Source organism: Ruditapes philippinarum, unplaced genomic scaffold, assembly GCF_026571515.1.
Source record: "Ruditapes philippinarum isolate M1 unplaced genomic scaffold, ASM2657151v2 ctg4519_1_1_1_1, whole genome shotgun sequence".
In the NCBI taxonomy this organism is placed as follows: Eukaryota; Metazoa; Mollusca; class Bivalvia; order Venerida; family Veneridae; genus Ruditapes; species Ruditapes philippinarum.
In genome coordinates this window covers 107,415-126,512 of record NW_026860826.1, presented here as the reverse complement: position 1 = coordinate 126,512, position 19,098 = coordinate 107,415, and the positions used below count along the sequence as shown (strand labels likewise).

The 19,098-nt window shown below is 34.1% G+C and overlaps 1 protein-coding gene across 1 annotated transcript; it reads left to right on the top strand.

Moving 5' to 3' along the window:
• Nucleotides 1-838: 838 nt before the first annotated feature.
• Nucleotides 839-17,881, top strand: LOC132713494 (calmodulin-beta-like). Its single transcript, XM_060696122.1, has 6 exons — nt 839-1,156; nt 2,803-2,842; nt 6,002-6,145; nt 6,429-6,523; nt 6,747-6,894; nt 17,412-17,881. The coding sequence occupies exons 1-6, from the start codon at nt 1,154-1,156 to the stop codon at nt 17,438-17,440; spliced, it is 459 nt and encodes a 152-aa protein (XP_060552105.1). The 5' UTR covers nt 839-1,153; the 3' UTR covers nt 17,441-17,881.
• Nucleotides 17,882-19,098: the final 1,217 nt, after the last annotated feature.

Here is a 19,098-nt window from a genome sequence, read left to right as displayed (position 1 = left end):
AATGAATTTAATTCAAACAACCATTTACGAGTCTATATTTCATAATTAAGTAACTGATGCAGACCAACAGTGGCTGTCTTGCAACTCTGTATTATTTTATGCATGTAAACAGATTAGCCAAAGAAAACAGTATATTAAAATGAAACTGTTTCACCAGGCTATGTATTCCTATTTATTATACGTTAATGTCAAATCAAAACATACTTGTAAAATAAATGCTTCTGATATTTACAGATTTCTCAGTCTGACATAATATTCAGTAACAAAAAATTACTCACTCAGGCACATATAAAAAAAGTAAACTTTAATCAAGAAAATAAAATGTGTGAAAGTGGTGTACTAAACCACCGAATTTATAATTCCGTGTTGTGATCCACACTATACGCTGAAAGTCTTTGGGATTATGATTTAAGCCACCAACAAGGCGGTAAGTCTTGTATCTTTTTAAGCAGTATGTCTATGTCTCCAAAACGTGTTTAAATATTTTTAAAAGAAAACAATATACGAGGAAATTTATGAATCAACACTACAATTACACAAATGGGCGTAGTTCAAAGGCTCATATGAAAAACTTATATAATCGTTATTAAAGTTGAAGTAGCGGAGTATTACACTGGACTTCGCTTAATACGATTTTACCCTTCTCTAAACTTTAATTCTGATATATAACGAATTATTCAAAATCTCCAAATAGAGATAGCGTTTAAACTTGCCTTGTTTAATAAGAAATATCGTATGCATAACATTAACAAATTTAAACCTGGTATACTGGTCAATATTTTTGGTGTATAATATATATAAGCTCTTTCAGTGGATAAAAAACTATTGAAACGACTGTTAAGTCAATAAATGTCATTTATTGTTATAAATAAGACATCGCTTTGAGAATCATCGAGTTTGCCGAAAGTTTTTCAAGTTGTATAGGCCACTTTATTGACATTTTGGACTTAATGTTATGTTGAATTTTCCCTGTTGCTAACCACGTTAATAACAATAAATGTGTATTGAAAAAGTTGAATAACTTTAGCTTGAATTTCAAAAAAACATTAACAGTTTGAAATTGTATAATGAAAATATTGAAAAAGTCTATGATTTAGACATTAAAGTGGCCCAATTTCAAGCGAGCTAAATAAGTGAAAGGTGATTTAAAGCAATGGTGAGTAAATTTTTCACATATTTTTAATCTTATTTAACTGAATGTGTTAATATTTTATGCGATTTATCTTTAACTTTCAAACTTGAGTAATGATGAAGAAAAGACATGTTCGTGTTGAAAGTGTATCATGTCATTTAGTTTTATATTGAATGCGACATTATAAGACTAATTCTTACATATATGACAAGCCCGCATAAATTTGGTTTTATCAGTAATATAAACCATGTATTTGTGTCACTTAATTAAAATAAAAAGAAGGAAAAGTACTTCATAAAAAGCTTAATAAACACGTTTTCATTATTTCATTATATTTATGTAGGGAAAAGCAATAAATGACATTCTTCCCGAGTTAAACACATTGAATAAAATAGTATTTCAACAATAAATAAGTTAAGATAAATCATAAAAAATTCTCTTCTGTTTAGTAAGTCTGTGTTGATTACATAATTGCTTGATATCTTAATTTCGGCCGGGTTGCACAGGTGCAAACCCGGGTTAGTATGGTGAATGTCGGTCGGGCGGCGGGCTTATGGCAGGCGGGCGGGGAAAACATTTCGTAACAGTTTTCTCAGTAACTACTTATCACAGCCTCTTGATGTTTGGCATACAGCATAGACATGTGGCCCCATACTGTGGGATTTGATTTCAGGTCTGTCGCTCACCACTTCCTGTTTACTGTTTTTTGTCATTAATGTTCATGGATAGCAAATTTTCGTAACAGTTTTCTCAGCAACTTCTTATCACAGCCTCTTGATATTTGGCATACAACATTGACATTTGGTCCCATACAGCGGGCTGTCGCTCATTTACTTCCTGTTGACTGACTTACTTAAATTTACCTCATTAATGGTCAGTGGTAAATTTTTTCGTAACATCACAGCATCATGATATTTGGTATAGAAATGCAACCCGACCTTTTCTGTGTTTGACCAATTTTTGTGTAGAATTTTAGTGATAAACATTTATTTATATACACAGATAAGACGCGGACTTAAAATACTTCCAATTTCATTTTTCTTTACTTGCTATTTTTATTTTTTTTTTATTTCATTATTTTTTTTAGCATTTCCTTACGGGTACTAAAAATGTTTGAAAAAAAGTTTACAATCAACAATGTACATTACTTCCGATCATATAAGAGGAAAAAGTTAAATGAGCCGCGTCACGACAAAACCAACATAGTGGGTTTGCGACCAGCATGGATCCAGACCAGCCTGCGCATCCGCGCAGTCTGATCAGGATCCATGCTGTTCGCTATCAGTTTATCTACTTGTTATAGGGTTTGTAAGCGAACAGCATGGATCCTGATCAGACTGCGCGGATGCGCAGGCTGGTCTGGATCCATGCTGGTCGCAAACCAATTATGTTGGTTTTGTCGTGACGCGGCTCAAATGTTATCCTCGCCAGTGTCAAAAAAACATTATCTGAAAAAAGAGAAAAAGACTGTATTCTAGTCACTGTATGATAAGTTTTTCTTTTTTAAATAAAAGATTTAAGTACGTCTTTTGTATTTAATATCTAATACAAATATGTAAGTGCTTAATTAATTCCTGGTATGTTTGAAAATACGGAATCATCATGCGTTACGACCATTATAGAAATTCATGTTGTCTTACATTAATCAATGGTGATGATATTTCTTGCAGACGGAACAGCAACGTGAGATTAGCGAAGACGAAATAGCAGGTAAATGAAACATTTCTCAAATTTTCAAAAAAAAGAAATGATAAACAGATGCAAAATACAAGAAACATCTGATTCTTAGATAATCGTCGAAGGACTGACAATGTCTGGCATACTTGGGCATTTACTGACAGACAAGAAGCGAAGGAGGTGAGGACTTAGGGTGGGGGTTGCTCTTAGTTGTCTAGCTTGTGGTCAAGTTGCCAAGAAAAACACCCGAATAATAACTCTTCTTGCAATGAAGGTGTAAAATCTTAACATTACCTTTTACAGTGTCGTGACTATTTAATAACCAGCTTCCCTAAAAAGCATTACAAAACGCAATATAACTATTTTAATTGTGAATGTGACTGTCAGCAGACTTGTAAATAGCTATAAATAGCTCGCTGCTATGGTAGATGTCGTTACTTATTTGAAATTATTACACTTTTCTCAAATTTACCCTGTTGCATTTAGTACATAATTTTTTATCTAGATTTTTGCAACTGCTTATCGTAAGATCAAGGGTTTTTAGATATCAAATTGCATAGAGTTTTTCAGCCGACAGTAAAGAAACTAAGGGGTTGAAGATAAGTCTTACTTTTACTCTTCTCTGTATGAAACGCACATAATACATGTGTATTGTTAGTACATGATGTATAGCAGCATAGTATAAACGACTGTAAGCTGTGTTACGTCGCATACTGTATACATGTATAATTCTCAATGAATAAAGCTCTTTGAAGAGTTTTTTTTTATTCATCGACACCTTGATACAACTGCACCAAATAAAGTTCCCAACTAAAAGCAAGTGTGTATGGTCAATTTCTACTCCAAACCGGAGTTAAATAGTTGATAAACACGCTGATACTGATATTATTTCCCTTATCGTCCAATATACATAAATCGACGAGACTATTGTTGGGTATAAAGAGTATATCAATAAAACTAACTATATTTGATACTATTAAACGTTCTTAAAATTGAATTTTACTGGTATTACTAGACTAAGTATTAAATTTATACTAGTATATACTTCTTTTCTCAACATTGTATGTAAAACAACCATCATATTTCAATATTTAGCTGGATGTGTAATACTTTTTTGATTTAAGCGTTGGTACTGTTTGTTTGCAGTCGTCGGTGAAAATAAAGCCTGTACAAATTTGTAGAAGCTTAGATTTAATCTTTTAATTTGAAAATGTCCAGCGCGTTGTTTACTATTGTAGATATAAATCAGCAAAGTAAACACAAACTGACCGTTATATTAAATGACAGGATATACCGGTAGTATTGTCCTAGGATGATAATTTGGTCTAAACATTACTTGGGAAAGTCCAGTAAAGGAAAAGTCTGCATATTATCCCAGATTGGAAGTGTCGCTAACTATATGTAAACCATCGTTGTGGCAAATCAACGCAACTGTACCTTTTAATGATTTGCACTCATAGGTTCGAACCCTACGCTATGCCATGTTATAATGATGATGTTGTTATTGTGTTTACTTTGTCTACTACTACTACTTTTTACATTGATAATGTTTTTCCTGAATTTTGACGTTTTGCAAAACTTGTAGGCTTGTGGTAATTATGATAACATAGCAATCCTCGACAAACATTTTTTTTAGATTTCTTAAATTATTTCTTTAAATTATATGCAGAGCATTAGTAGATGACTCATTTCTTTAATTTTTTTGTATCTTTTCCTAAAAAAAACTTTTATATATAGATGAAAGGATCTTAGTTGGAGATACAATACTATAAAAATTTAACATAAAATTTCATTCAATATGGATTTGTCGTAAAAATCAACTAAGCTATGTCAATCGCTTCATATTCGAATTACAAAGTCATAAACTTCGCAACTGTATTTATAGCGACATAAAAGGGTCTAAAGGTAATTGGATTTTTACTAATAAATTGTAAAAAAAAATATTCCAATCTTTTAAACCACTTAAATTTATTTATAGTAGTTTTTATTGACGAGTGCAGTGATTTGAGTAAAATATGACCTAAAGATTGATTAAAAGGCATTACATAGATTCCGTCAAAATAAAGATTCACGAAAAATATGTAATCTGTATTTTTTTCAATAACATTTATGGAAATGTAAAAGAATGGTTGTATTCTCAAAGCTTTTTTGACACATGTTACTTTATGATACGCTACTTGCATGCAAAATAGTGGTTTTAGATAAATCAGAACCCAACGAATAAATTTTCAACGATAAAATCATTTTCAAAAGTAAGTAACAAATCCCAATTGCCTTTTACCATTTACATGTCAGTCTAACACTATAGTATTGCAAATTTTCTAAGAGCTCCAATATAATTACATACATGTACATATTTGCAGAAAATGTTTATATACATTTGTATATATAAAATGCCTGCGTTCGTGGGTATGTCCGTCGCGGAATCATAAGTGTTGCTCCATAAATAATTTAATTAGGGTGAAATTTTACATGAACGTTGGCCAGCATATGTTATTGTGCACCTGGGGTTTCGCTTGTCGCTTTGGGGAGACATGCCAGAGTTATTACCCTTGACTTAGTCAACTCGAAAATTGTCAACTTGTATCACGTGTAATTTCAACAGTATTAGGGGCATGGTCATGAAACTTAAATATAGTTGTTCACCTGAGATTTAGCTTTCCTATTCCCGCAGTAATGCCAGAGTTAGTGTCCTTCACTTAGTACAAATTTGCAATTTTTACTACACTTGTGTCACATGTTGCCCAAACAAAGTATTTGAGCTAGGGTCATGAAACTTTATGTGAATATTAACCATATGAAGTTATATACATTGGTTTTCGCTTGTCCAACATTTTTGCCTCTCTCAATGGGCGATCGCGTAATTGCCCTTTAATTAGTCAAAGTTCGCAATTTTCACCTTGTCATGCATGTTGTTGACAATAAACGGTATTGTACAAAACGGATTTTATTTAAGTAAAAAAAAACAACATGTGACGTATACGTAGGAAGTCGGAAGGTGTACAGTATCATTTTGGCAACATATGGCAAGTTTAAGCTTAAACACTAAATATATGGAATTCCCGGAAACAGCCAGAACAACATCTGTCAGAAAAAGGCTATGCGCTAATTATGTAAAGCTCTTCTCAAACTGATGGTAGCAAGTAACAGGAACAAATGTAGAAATGTAATGTCTATGTATTATTTTTGTAGAATACAAAGAGGCATTTTGTCTGTTTGACAAAGATGGTGACGGGACAATATCCACGGATGAGCTTGGTACCGTGATGAGATCTATGGGTCAGAATCCAACAGAGGGTGAATTAAAAGAAATGATTGAGGAGGTGGACGCCGATGGTTAATTACATATTTTTCTGGACTTTTTCCAACAGAAAATAATTTGCATCATCTAATTCGATGTCATAAGCAGTCATACGTTTTCATTGTTAATAAAACATTCGCTTCTTTTACATATTTCAAAAACAGATTCTTCTATGTATGTGAAAAATCAGCATTTTATTAAATTGACTTTTTCAGACTTGTTAATTACAAAAAACTCTTGTATAAAATATTACTTAAGGCTGCATCTTCTGTGTATGTTATCATTTTCAGAAATTTATATGATACTAATTTCTTATAGGTAGCGGTTCAATAGATTTTGATGAATTTGTTAAATTGATGTCTTCAAAAATGGCGAGTTCTGATCAAGAACAAGACATGAAAGACGCATTTAAAGTGAGTAAAACATATATTATCCATAAACTTCGATCATTGACCACAAGGAATCGATGAAACAGCATTTAATGATTAGTCAATGTATTTGTCTAAAATAAGTGAATTTTATGTTGGATTCTTTCCAAAATTTCGAAGTCAAATAAATGAAAACCTACTTACATTCTATACATCAAAATTGGCTTATGTAAAGTAATGGATGTAACTTAGATCGTATATATTTTAGGTATTTGATAAAGATGGCAATGGTTATATTACGGCAGCAGAGTTAAGATTCGTGATGACAAATCTCGGTGAGAAAATGACAGACGAGGAGGTAGACGAGATGGTTAGAGAAGCAGACAAGGATGGTGACGGGCAAATAGATTATGATGGTAAGATAATAACGATGATCAAAAATAAACCCGACTCGGACTGTCAATTGAAGAACTTTCAGTCTATCACTTATTGTTATATATCACACTTTACCGGAAACCAATATCTATGTACTAAATCTATATCTGATAACGCAAACAGTTTTATCGGAACAGCGTATTTAAAAACCATGGTAACGTAAGCGTAAATTTGCGCTGATATGATGCGTAAATTTTACAATATGGCACATTTAGTTTTGCCGTTGCAATTGCATTTCAAAAGTCACTTGTTACAGAACGTCTAAAATTCGATCGATAAGAAAATCTAATAAAAAGTATGGCGAGTCACACTTTTAAAATTGGTCATGCATTATATCTATTCTAATATAATGACAATATATTGTTCTGAGTTGTATTATCTATTTATTTCGTATGTATGATACATATATTATCATTCAGCATAATATAAGACATATTATAGTTTATTGCTGGTGCGATTTCTCCAGCAATAAAGTTATAGTTGAAAGGACGGACGTTTTCGTCATTACAGGAGCTGTTTATCGTGATTCAGACTATTACAAGTTAATTGTTGATGCTGCACATCAAAGACGCCGCCAAATGTTGTGAACAGTCAATCAGCATTGAATATCGTTCTCTTTTACAGTTGAATATCCGAAGCCCAAATTAATTTTTTCTCCATGTTTTTGGTATGTGGTCATTGTTTTATAATGAAGTAGCATATTTTTATGAAAGAGTAGAACCTAATGCATAAATTCACAAAGTAATACCATGTCTGAAATTCTGAAATGTTTGTCTGTTGCGACAAAGATTGAAACGTCTGGTCGAAGCAAAATAAATTGGATAACTTGAAATGATTGGTATACTTAAAATAAATTCAAGACAATAAGCGCCGAGAATATGTCCATTTAAATATTTGCAACTACTGCGCATCTGAACTTGATTTGTGTGTTGCACTCAAAACTGATATCTGTTTCCTAAATAAAATTTCGCTAGGTTTGATGTTTTAAAATTTCTTTACATATGTAAAAGGGTGCTGCTTGAAATACCTTAAAACAGAAGGATTATCTAAAACATTACTTATTTTGGATTTAAAGATTCATTTGTACTCAAATTTGTATTAAACACTATCAAAATGTAGAGGAGTGAAATTAAAATAGAGTTATCTCCCTTGTCGGTATAATGAACAAATAAACTAACACTCAGCACTCTGATTATTTGACATTTTCTTCCGCTGTGTTCGTGTTCTGACTAAAAGACAATAGAAATGGAAGTAGTATTTCGCGCATACGCATGCTGCGTAGGGCAAAATGGAAAAAACGAAAGAATAGATTCTATCAGTATTCAATGACTTCACTAACCATTTAATATAATCTAAATGATTTACACTAAGTTTTGATAAATAACCGCTGCAATGGTGAATTTAAGCGGGAAGTATATGAAACGTGATTTGCTATTTATAATAGATATAAGAAAATATGTTGGACTAACTACATGTAATTCAATAATCCAAAAGTGCGTACAAAAGTCCTCTGTTTTAAGTATCATTTGGCGATATGTTCAGGGGGTTGAAGATTAAATTTCATTACCCGTGCATAACATAATATTACATAAGTGGTAGGCTGCGTAAAACAGATCGAGAAGTGACCGATTGTTACTTTTAATGCAATTATGATAATCGTATTTTAATAAGTTTTACATGTACCTGTCTTATCAATGTTTGAAGTGAATAATAGTGTGTGATGCATTTACCTCAATTTTGAAAATGTGTTCCGATCGACTGGATAAAATGTGCGTTATGTCGCTATCCATCTGGGAAATGTTCTTAACTTCTCAAGATTTTGTAACATTAATTAAACATGTATATATTGTTATATGACTGGCGTCACGATCAAATCAGATAAAGGTTAACATCAGACAAACTGAATACTAAAAAATATGTTCATGAACATCCATTATCACATGTTCTGGCCGTTTTTGTTTGTTTGTTTTTTTGTTTTGTTTTTGTTGCTGTTGTTTTCAGAATTATAATTTCTAATGTAATTTGATTTCACATGTTATATTATATCTCTTTAGTTTTTTTATGTGAAATATTCAAAGAAGAATAAATTAAATAGATGTTTTTTAATGATAATAAATATATTTCCACATTTCTTACAACAGTTATCTCAAGTATTTTAAGTCCAACGTGGTCGGAAAGTGAAGTCTGAATAAAATCAACTTTCTATGTATTTTTAAGGCCATCTTGGCTATAAAGTTAATGTTTTTTTTTTACTCTTTACCGTCAGCAAACTCAGAATGTCTATAAACTTCTACTATAGAGATCATCTTTTGCCCTACGCAGATTGCGCATGCGCGAGAAAATACTACAGCAACGGACCGCGTCGTAAAAAGTCATTCAGTTTGAGCAGCTCAAGGTAGCTCTGTAGGAGCACATTTGTCTCGGAGCACATTGTCTCAAGAGGTGTGACTGATGTGGTCGTAAATATTCATATTTGCGACAAATTGGAAATGAGACAGATGTTTTCGACACACAATAGAAAGGACACTCGAAGCACATTTGTCTCACATTTTTCCATAAAATTCTAAAAAGGTAATAACCATGCCCGTCCGTATACCGGCTTCTAGCCATTGTTCTGTGTTTCTGTATTTATTATAAAACCGTTTTTAGGTCGCTTTCGGTCAATCACAAACTTCCTGCCTCTGCATATCCCTGTTCTGCATGTCACAATGAAAATGTTTATCAGCGCAATAATCAGAACCCAAACACATATTCAGCGAGTCCATTTATCGCTATAAATTGTGACACGTTTCCTTCTTATAAATGCTTTACACGTTTCCTTCTTATAAATGCTTTAAGACAATAAGGTAATATCTACGGTGGCATAAAGGGACATATGATTTTCTTATTTATTACGTGCGCGCGTGATAGCTATTACGTGGCCAAGCGATACTATTACGTGCGCACGCGAAAACTTTTACGATCTAAAGGGATAGTTTTTGCGTGCGAGCGCGATAACTATTACGTACGCACGCGGATAGGTATTCTGCACTTTGGACCCTGGACGCATGAATAGTTTGACGCTCCGAGTGAGTGTCGAACCTACAGCGGTTACGAACAAACGGTTTTTTGAAATCACTTGGCTACGGAGGCCCCTAAATGATTTAAGGAAGAAAATGAGAAGATCATCCCACACGTATTTTGTTTTCATCAGAAATATATATAAGAAATATCGCCATTTTCGGATAATTGCTGCTTTCACATTCGCCATTGAAAAAGCACTTACAACGAGCATGAGTTCCTAAAAGAATCCGGGTAATGCCATAATTATGGAACATCGGGCCTCACAGAATCGGGAGAATAGCGAACTTCCGACGAGACACGAAGGGAGGCACGATATTGTAACGCGAGATCTCGCAATGTCAAAGCATCCCGTAACACGAAATTTCACGGTAGAATATCGTGCCTCGCTTCATGTCTTGCCGGAATTTCTCTTTTCGTGTCTCTCGGTAAAAAATATCGCGCATTGCTTCGTGTCTTTGCTTCTCAAAGACTATGGTAATGCAGGCGTCACACTGTCCCGAATTTGGCATCAGATGGACACACGAACAAGGAAATGTTCAAATTCGGATCTTATCGTAATAACATCGTGCCATTCGTGAGGGCATCTTTTGCCATCGTATGATCCCCGGCTGAATATTACAAGCTCCGGCAGCAACTTCGTGAGCGGTTCTAAAATCTTTGTTAAATAAATAAAACTAGGGGCAAAAGGGAAAATACCGTAGACGAGAAAACAACAAGGGATGCCGACAAAAGTGTCACCAAAAACAGTATGAAATAACAAAGACATGAATATGAAAAACAAAGAGCGCCGCCTTGGACCGGTCAGCAGCATAAACACTGCTGGGGAGTTTAAACCGGTTAATAGTGCACCAAAAATCACTCTTAGCCCACCATGTTGCTATAAACGAGACGGTGTATATAAACTGAATCCCCGCCAAGTAAATTTATAACAGTTGTTATGGTTTCAAAAGGTAAAATAAGTAAAACACCAAGATGATTATGTAGAATACCCATATGACCATAACAAAAGTACTCAATAATTTAAAGGAAGACAGAATAACAAAAAAATCACCTACAAGGGCCCGACGAATCAAGGCAGAAGACGAACATTAAGGCAATTCAGTCCCAAAAGGCATTAAGAACTGTCCATCATAGATTATCCTACTTGGTCCGTCAGATGTAATCAAAAGAGGAAAGGGCCAACTGTTAAAGTGTTGAACACTATGTATGCGGTTTATCTAAAAAAGTAGTCAAAACCTCTTTTGGTTAAACGTTAATAATTTTAGTAAAGGCAACAATGACCAAAGATCTTACAAAGTTTGTAAATAACATCTCCGTTAAAATCATTTTTGAATCACTACTGAATTTTGAGATTAAATCAAAGTTACGATTGTTAAATTTTGTAAAATATCTACGTAATTTATAATAGCGGTAGCCCTGTTTGAGTAGCTTGCTAGTAATGAAAATATTTAGCTTGTTAAAATCCTTCACGTTGCTAAAAGCTCTAGCGAATCTAATTTACCGAGTTACATATACCCCGTCAAATGTTGCATGCGGTACGTCTCCATCTAAATGTGGATAGTTTACTATTATACCATAATCAAAGTCGTCACTTTTATCATAGATTTTTGTGTGAATAGAATTGTTTTTGATAGTAATATGAAGAGCCAAAATAAAGTTTAAATGTAGTTTAATTAGCTCCCAATACTATCTGCAACTGAAATTTGACGCGGTTGGCCGTGGGTTTTATACCACCCGGAGGTGAAGGTCACTTGACGCCTTCGTAACCACGTACGAAGGCATCGTACTAAAATACAAAGTCGGGTACCTATCTTGTGACCTTCGCGTGTCCTGCTGGTAAACTACTTTGTACAAAATTGCATCTTTGAGATGACTTCATGTGTGTATCGGATGCGATCGCGTGACTTTCGGTAGAAACCGTGTGTGGCTCTGATGCGATCGCGTGACCTTCTGTAGGAATCGTACTTGTTTCGGCTGTTGAGAGACTGTCGACCAATTTCGGGGCTATTTTCGCACGAAATTAAAAATTTCATATTCGTATGCCCATCTGGTGTCAATTTCGGGACAGTGTGACCAGCGCGGGAGCGCGTAATGGCGGACAGGTTATTGGACACTATTTTTCACTCTGCATGGCCAAAGACGTCTAAATTTAAATTGTTATCTGTTATAAATTTCAGCATGGATATGCTTTTGAGATTTTCGTAGAAAAATTGCGAACAAATGGTGTATTTGATAAAGTGAATTTAAATTTTAGTATTGTATGTTTTCCACGTTACAGCAGTGTGAATTTAAAGTGATTTTACACGCTAGAATTTTCCCTTAGAAGATACATGACCCCTACTTTTCTCACCATTTTATATCAGTTTTAGCTTAACTATTTAAGATGAGATAAGTATTTGTTCTCTTATATGGGTCTAGCTCTATGTTTTGTAGCTCTATGAAAAATGTCAGTTTTATAAAGAATATAAAGGGAATACTATTTAGCGGCATATGGCCTCGAAGGATTTTTTTGACTCGCGTCGAAGTATGAGATGCGGAGCGAGATTCTTGCGAGATGCGAATCGAGTCGCGATATTGTTTCCATCAAATATCGCCCGATTACGGTGTTGCGTTTGGACAAGTAATATGTTTTGTCTCCCTGAACCGCTATGCACGATAGCACAATGGTGAAAGCGCGATGGTACGATGATGAAAGCACGATAGCTCGATGGTGAAATCACGATGATACGATGACGAAATGGTAAAAATAATATCTCGCTTTCATCATCATGCCATCGCAGTTTCATCATCGTACCATCGAATTTTCACAATCGTGACATCGTGTTTTCACCATCGTACCATTGTTGTTTCACCATCGTACATTCGTGAACGTGCTTCCGTATGTTTCAGTGTACGCCTTCAGGTTTCAGGTTTAGCCAATCAAATTTCTTGAATTAGAGATAATATTAGAATTAATAGAGTCACTGTAGGTTTTAGGTTAAAGATTTCATAAATAAGCATTAGCAAAACTATTGATAATTACACTTGACATGAGGTAAAACGGCGAAAACATTTATGCCGTGGGAAAATATGTGACAAATAATTCATAAACAAATGACACGAGACAAATGTGTTTTCTTGTCACTTTAAAAATATGAGACAAATGTGCTTACTTGTCCCTTAAAAAAAATTAAACGGAGCACATTTGTCACACAAATGAGTGTTTTTTGGGGTAGACATTTGAGGTCCAATTTGTGGCATCGGTCTTACGTAAGACCAATGTGCTGCTCCTACGTACTTAGCTCGCTACTTTACGACCGAAATTTGACAACATCTGAAATTTGAATGATTTTTGTATGCAAACATGAAGCTATGTAAGCTTTACTTCCGCAGTATTATTTTGTTAAAAAAGTGCGTAAGTATGACGTCAAAGCGCTACCTATATATTACATTTGCTTTAATAAATTTTATTAACATTGTACAAAAAGAATATACTTTTGCTTAGTAAGCAAGAGTGTAGTTGTGTGTATAGATGACCTGTGCGATGTGCACGTTCTTAGCGACCCTTTGAACTCGTTTATTGTGTATACAATAATTTGTGGTCCACCTCAGACTCCTGAGAGATGTCAATTATTTCTGAAGAGAAGTTTATACTGGAAACACTAGTTTTGTTAAATTCCCTGCGCTTTATTATGCGACTATCCCACACATTGTAGTTTTTTTATATATAATGTCATCAAAAGGTAAAATTTCACCACATTTGTAGAAACTAGATGATTCATACATGTCTTGTCCGAAGGAAAAAAAAACAACATAAAAGTTTTTGATATGATTATTTTGGCTATGCTGTGATTTTAATCCGTTGCAACGTTTTATTTTGTAAACATTGACATAATTTATACAGACACCCGTTAACTGATTGCAAGTACAATGTATATCCATTGGTTGCGGGTGGAACATTTGTTCTTTATCCCGCAATCGATTGCTGCACAATATATTATAGAAAATTATGTCTATAAAAAGAAACAACGAACATATATCAGCAATCCGGGTTAAATAACATTTACATAGTTCTACCTGCATAAAGCTATCCTACCCGCAACATGATTAAAGATGACAACCGTTAGGTCACATTCATTTCATGAAAACTGCAAAATTTACGTCTATGCTTATTTAGTAGCTGAGAACAAATGTGTTGATATTTTAGACCCGTTTAGTGTTGGAGTGTAACTTCTGTAATTGAAATACTGTTGAAAGTGGTATTAAACCCAATATTAAGAAACATAAGATATAACATAAAATTCATATTTCATTATTTTCATTCATTATCATCATTACTGGCATACCCTGGTCTGTTGTACATGTATATAATTTCAAACGTAGGCAGCTGACAGCATTTTTGCTTCAATAGAACATTTTTACGGAAAATATCTTAATACTAATGCTGTTGATGTTTTTTACAGATTTTTATTCGTGTCATGATGCTATTTATCGGTAATGTCGTGAACTTTTTACTCACCTTTTTATATTAAACAGTAATCACAAAATATCTTACGCGTTGACCCTATATTTTTATTGCATCGTCACGATTTCACCACATACTAAAAAATTAAAGCAAAATTCACCATGTTGAATTTTCCAATTGTTATTGCGATGACGATATTATTTTTTACAGTTTTGAACAAAATTAGCCATAGAACAACAGTTTATTAAGCAAGGTTAAAAGAAAGACATCAATGTAAAGGCATAGGTCTACTGAACATTATAAAATTAAAACGGAGAAAATCGAACGAGAATTGATAAAAACAGTCCAATTTATTGATAAAAAGACGAAGTTTCACCTCCGCCGATAGGGGTGCTTTGTAGGAGCACATTTGTCTCGGAGCACATTTGTCTTACGAAAGACCGATGCGGTCGCATTTGTCCCACATGAGACAAATGGGACCTCAAATGTCTATCGCATAAAACTCTTTTGTGTGACAAATGTGCTCCGATCAAGTTTTTTAAGGGACAAGCACATTTGTCTCATGTGTTTTTAAGGGTCAAGAAAGCACATTTGTCTCATGTCATTTTTTTTTGAATTATTAATTTTGTCACACATTTCCCCACGTCAGAAATTCTTTTATAGAATCGAGGTTCGCCGTTTTACCTCATGTCAAGTGTAATCATAAGTTTGCTTATGCTTTCTTTATGAAAACCTAAAGTGAACTGTTAATTATAATATCTCTAATTCAAGAAATTGATTGGCTTAACCTGAAGGCGTAGACTGAAACATACTAAATCCCGTTCACGATGGTACAATGGTGACAGCGCAATGGCACGATGGTACGTTGATGAAAACGCGATGGTGAAAACACAATGGTACGAACGTGAAAGAACGAGTGTTCGATGGTGAAACAACGAAGGTTGGATGATGAAAACGTGATGGTACTATGGTGAAAGACGATGTTACGATGGTGAAAATACGAAGGAACGATATGATGAAACTGCGATGGCATGATGATAAAAACGCGATATTATTTTCTCTATCGTGATTTCACCATCGTTCCATCGTGTTTTAATCATAGTACCATCGTACCATCTCATTTTCACCTTTGTGCCATTGTGCACAGCTAGCTGTTCAGGGAGACAAATATGTCCACTTATGTCCAAACGGAACACCGTAATCGGTTGATACTGAATGATACAATATCGTGACTCGTTTCGCATCTCGCCGAATTCTCGCGTCTCGCTTCGCATCTCGTTCGTCGACGCGAGACAAGAAATTGGTTCTAGGTCATATACCGCTAAGTAGTATTTCCTTTATAGTCTACATAAAATCACTTTAAGGCCCATTATGCCTGAAAAATACTTTTAATTGTATTCCTCAAAATTAAAGCTTTTTTATTTTTGATATAATTTTATAGCTCTAAAAAGTTACGCATTGGCTAATTACCTAAAACATTTTTTCATCTGCTGCTTTTTTGCAGTTTGTACAGTTGAAGTGATTTAGAATTTTGCATTGAAGGCATTGAAATCAAAATACTACATGCACGTTGTTTACATTTTGCTACTTTTATAACCTATTATTTCACATTTATAGCGAATTCCTTTGGGTTACAAGCATCCAACTTCCTCAGAAATCATTATTTGAATATTAATAAATTCATACTTGCCCTATCTAAAGAAGTAACAATGTATTCATTTCTTAAATCTCGTGGTACGGGGTACTTGACATTGCGAGATCTTGTGTTACAATATCGTGCCTCGCTTCGTGTCTCATCGGAATGTCTCGTCTCGCCCGATTCTGAGTGGCCCGATATTCCATAATTATGGCATTACCTGGATTATTTTAGGAACTCATGCATGTTGTAAGTGCTTTTTCAATGGCGGATCTGAAAGCCGCAATTCTTGGAAAATGACGATTTTTTTATACATATATTTCTGATGAAAACAAAACGTGTGTAATGGTCTTCTTATTTTCTTCCATAGATCATTTAAGGGCCTCCGTGGCCGAGTGATTTCAAAAAACCACTTGCCCCTAACCGCTGTAGGTTCGACACATACACGGGGCGTCGAACTATTCATGCGAGGATCCCGGTCAGGGTCCAAATGCGGAATACATATCCGCGTGCGCACGTAATAGTATCGCGTGGCCACGTAAGGGAAAGCTATCGTGTGCGCACGTAATAAATAAGAAAATTTTATGTCTCCTTTATGCCACCGTAGATACTACCTTGTTTTTGCTAAGAATATTTCTAGTGCCATAAATCATCTATAAAACTTTAAGCATTGAAAAAAACGTATCACAATTAATAACGATAAGAATAGACTTGCTGCATTTGTGTTTAGGTTCTGGATGATGCACTTGTAGAAATTTTCATTGTGACATGCAGAACAAGGATATTCTTTAATTTAATATATGACTCCTATGCAGAGGCAGGAAGTTTTTGACTGACCGGAAGTGACCTAAAAACGGTATTATAAATACAGAAAACACAGAACAATGGCTGGTAGCCGGTATACAGATGGGCATAATTATTACCTTTTAAGAATTTTATGGAAAAATGTGAGACAAATGTGCTTCGAGTGTCCTTTCTATTGTGTGTCGAACACATCTGTCTCATTTCCAATTTGTCGCAAATATGAATGTTTACGAACACATCGGTCACACTTCGTGAGAAAAATGTGCTCCGAGACAAATGTGCTCCTACAGCGCTTTGACGTCATACTCACGCTCTTTCTTTACAAAATAAATGCTGCGGAAGTAAAGCTTAAATATATCTATGTTTGCAAACCAAAAATTATTCAGATCCTAGGCGAGCTACCTTAAATCACTCAGTGTATATCAATAACTAATTTCAAATTAAATGGTTTGGGTAATAGCTAACTTACTTCATGTTCAATATTATAAAATACTAGTACATGTATTTGAAAATTATTCTCATGTTTTATTATTATACTGTTTTTGTTTCAGAATTTGTTGCAATGATGATGTCCAAGTGATTACAAATCTTCCTTTATATTCATACGGGTGACGTCATACATGTAGAACCGTAGTACTGATTCTACAAGTGTATGCCTGCATTCATTATCGTTTGAACTCTGTTATTTAGATTTAGTATTTAAAATCTTACGTTTATTCTCATGCTCTCTTCCATAAATTAATGATGTTGGATACATACTTTTAAAATTTTTGATTCAAAACAGTGGAATTATTCATCAATTTTTCATATTAATAACTTCTTTGTTAAGTTGTTTTTATTATTTACCTTATAACAGTTGGCCGTCAACACAATTAATGTATGTTCTCAGACAGTATGATTTGTTTAATGTATATAAGTAAACGTTTTATGTATTCATATGCAATGTTTATATACAATCTATTTTGTATGTTAAATATCGAGAAAAAAGAATGTTCTTGTTATATGTATGTCAACTTAAATAAGATAGTTTTATATGAAAATAAAAAATAATAATTCTTGTTTGTTTGTTGTTGTTTTTTTTTTTATTTATTTATTTGAAATGATCGTGTTAACAAACATTTTTCTTCTCCTGGCCAAAAAGACAAGTCTCTAAAACGTCGTCAGAAAACATTCATGATCAAATGACTAAAAGCACTGATAGTAAGTATGATTAGTGCTGTGCAATTGCTTTTTATGGATTAATCCATTTTATTGTGTATCTTGCGGGTTGAGGGCACGGTGACTGAAAGAAATAAAATTTCAGTCATATTTTTAGTTCATAAAACGCAAGTCATAATGACACAATTTTACGTGCAGAAAGCTTGCAAGAAAAATGCATTTTTTCAAATGCCTACGTCTTCGTTTATAGTATATATACCATCTGTAGCTCAAATGAGGGCAAAGTGCTCAGAGGTGAGCTTTTGTATGAGCATTCTTTCCTTCCGCCGTCGTCGTCGTCGTTATCATTGATAAGTTGACAACATGTGTTAAAAAACTTACTATAATGGATGTAGCATCTTTGACAAAACGAGATGAAATACCATCCAAACCTATGGCTTTATTTGCACTAAAGGAGTTTTTGTAAACCTTGCGTGAACAAAAATATTTTTTTAAAAATAACCCGCTTGTCAGCATAAAACTTAACCATGTAAACCATTAAGTAATTTTTCAAGAAGCTTAGCTGCAACAGTAGTGTAAAAAGAAATATGGTTTCAGCTATTCTCCTTTTTCTGCTTATCGCGATAATATCGTGCTGGTTTAATTTTGTTAATAAAGGGACTATACAGTTTACTGATACGTGAAAGTAAACTAACCATAGGTAATCTTACATCTGTAGTAGGGTCTTTTAAAATAGGAAATATAATAGATTTTCTCCATTGTGTTGGTATTAAACTTGTAATGGTAAGCGGAAAAAGGGATCGGCTAAGCTCCGCCTATGGCACAGACTAAAACAGTTGTTTGCCGCCGCTGTGGTCGTCGCCTCGTTCGATGGATTTAGGTAGTGCGCATTAAATTTTTTAATTTTGGCTTCAAACAAATAATGAGTGATTAATACAAGATTAAAATTTCTAAATGTTCAGAAGGAGATCCAGTCAAGTTTAGATAACAGATAAAGGATTTCTTCTAATATTGGTATGACAATATTGATGATGATTCCGTGCACGTGACATAATTTAATTGTAGAAATGCCTCGTAGTA

Excerpts from the sequence above, each read along its gene's own strand:
- LOC132713494 (XM_060696122.1), top strand. Across the intron at positions 2,843-6,001 it reads TAGCGAAGACGAAATAGCAG|AATACAAAGAGGCATTTTGT; the intron begins GTAAATGAAACA and ends TTATTTTTGTAG. Across the intron at positions 6,524-6,746 it reads ACATGAAAGACGCATTTAAA|GTATTTGATAAAGATGGCAA; the intron begins GTGAGTAAAACA and ends TATATATTTTAG.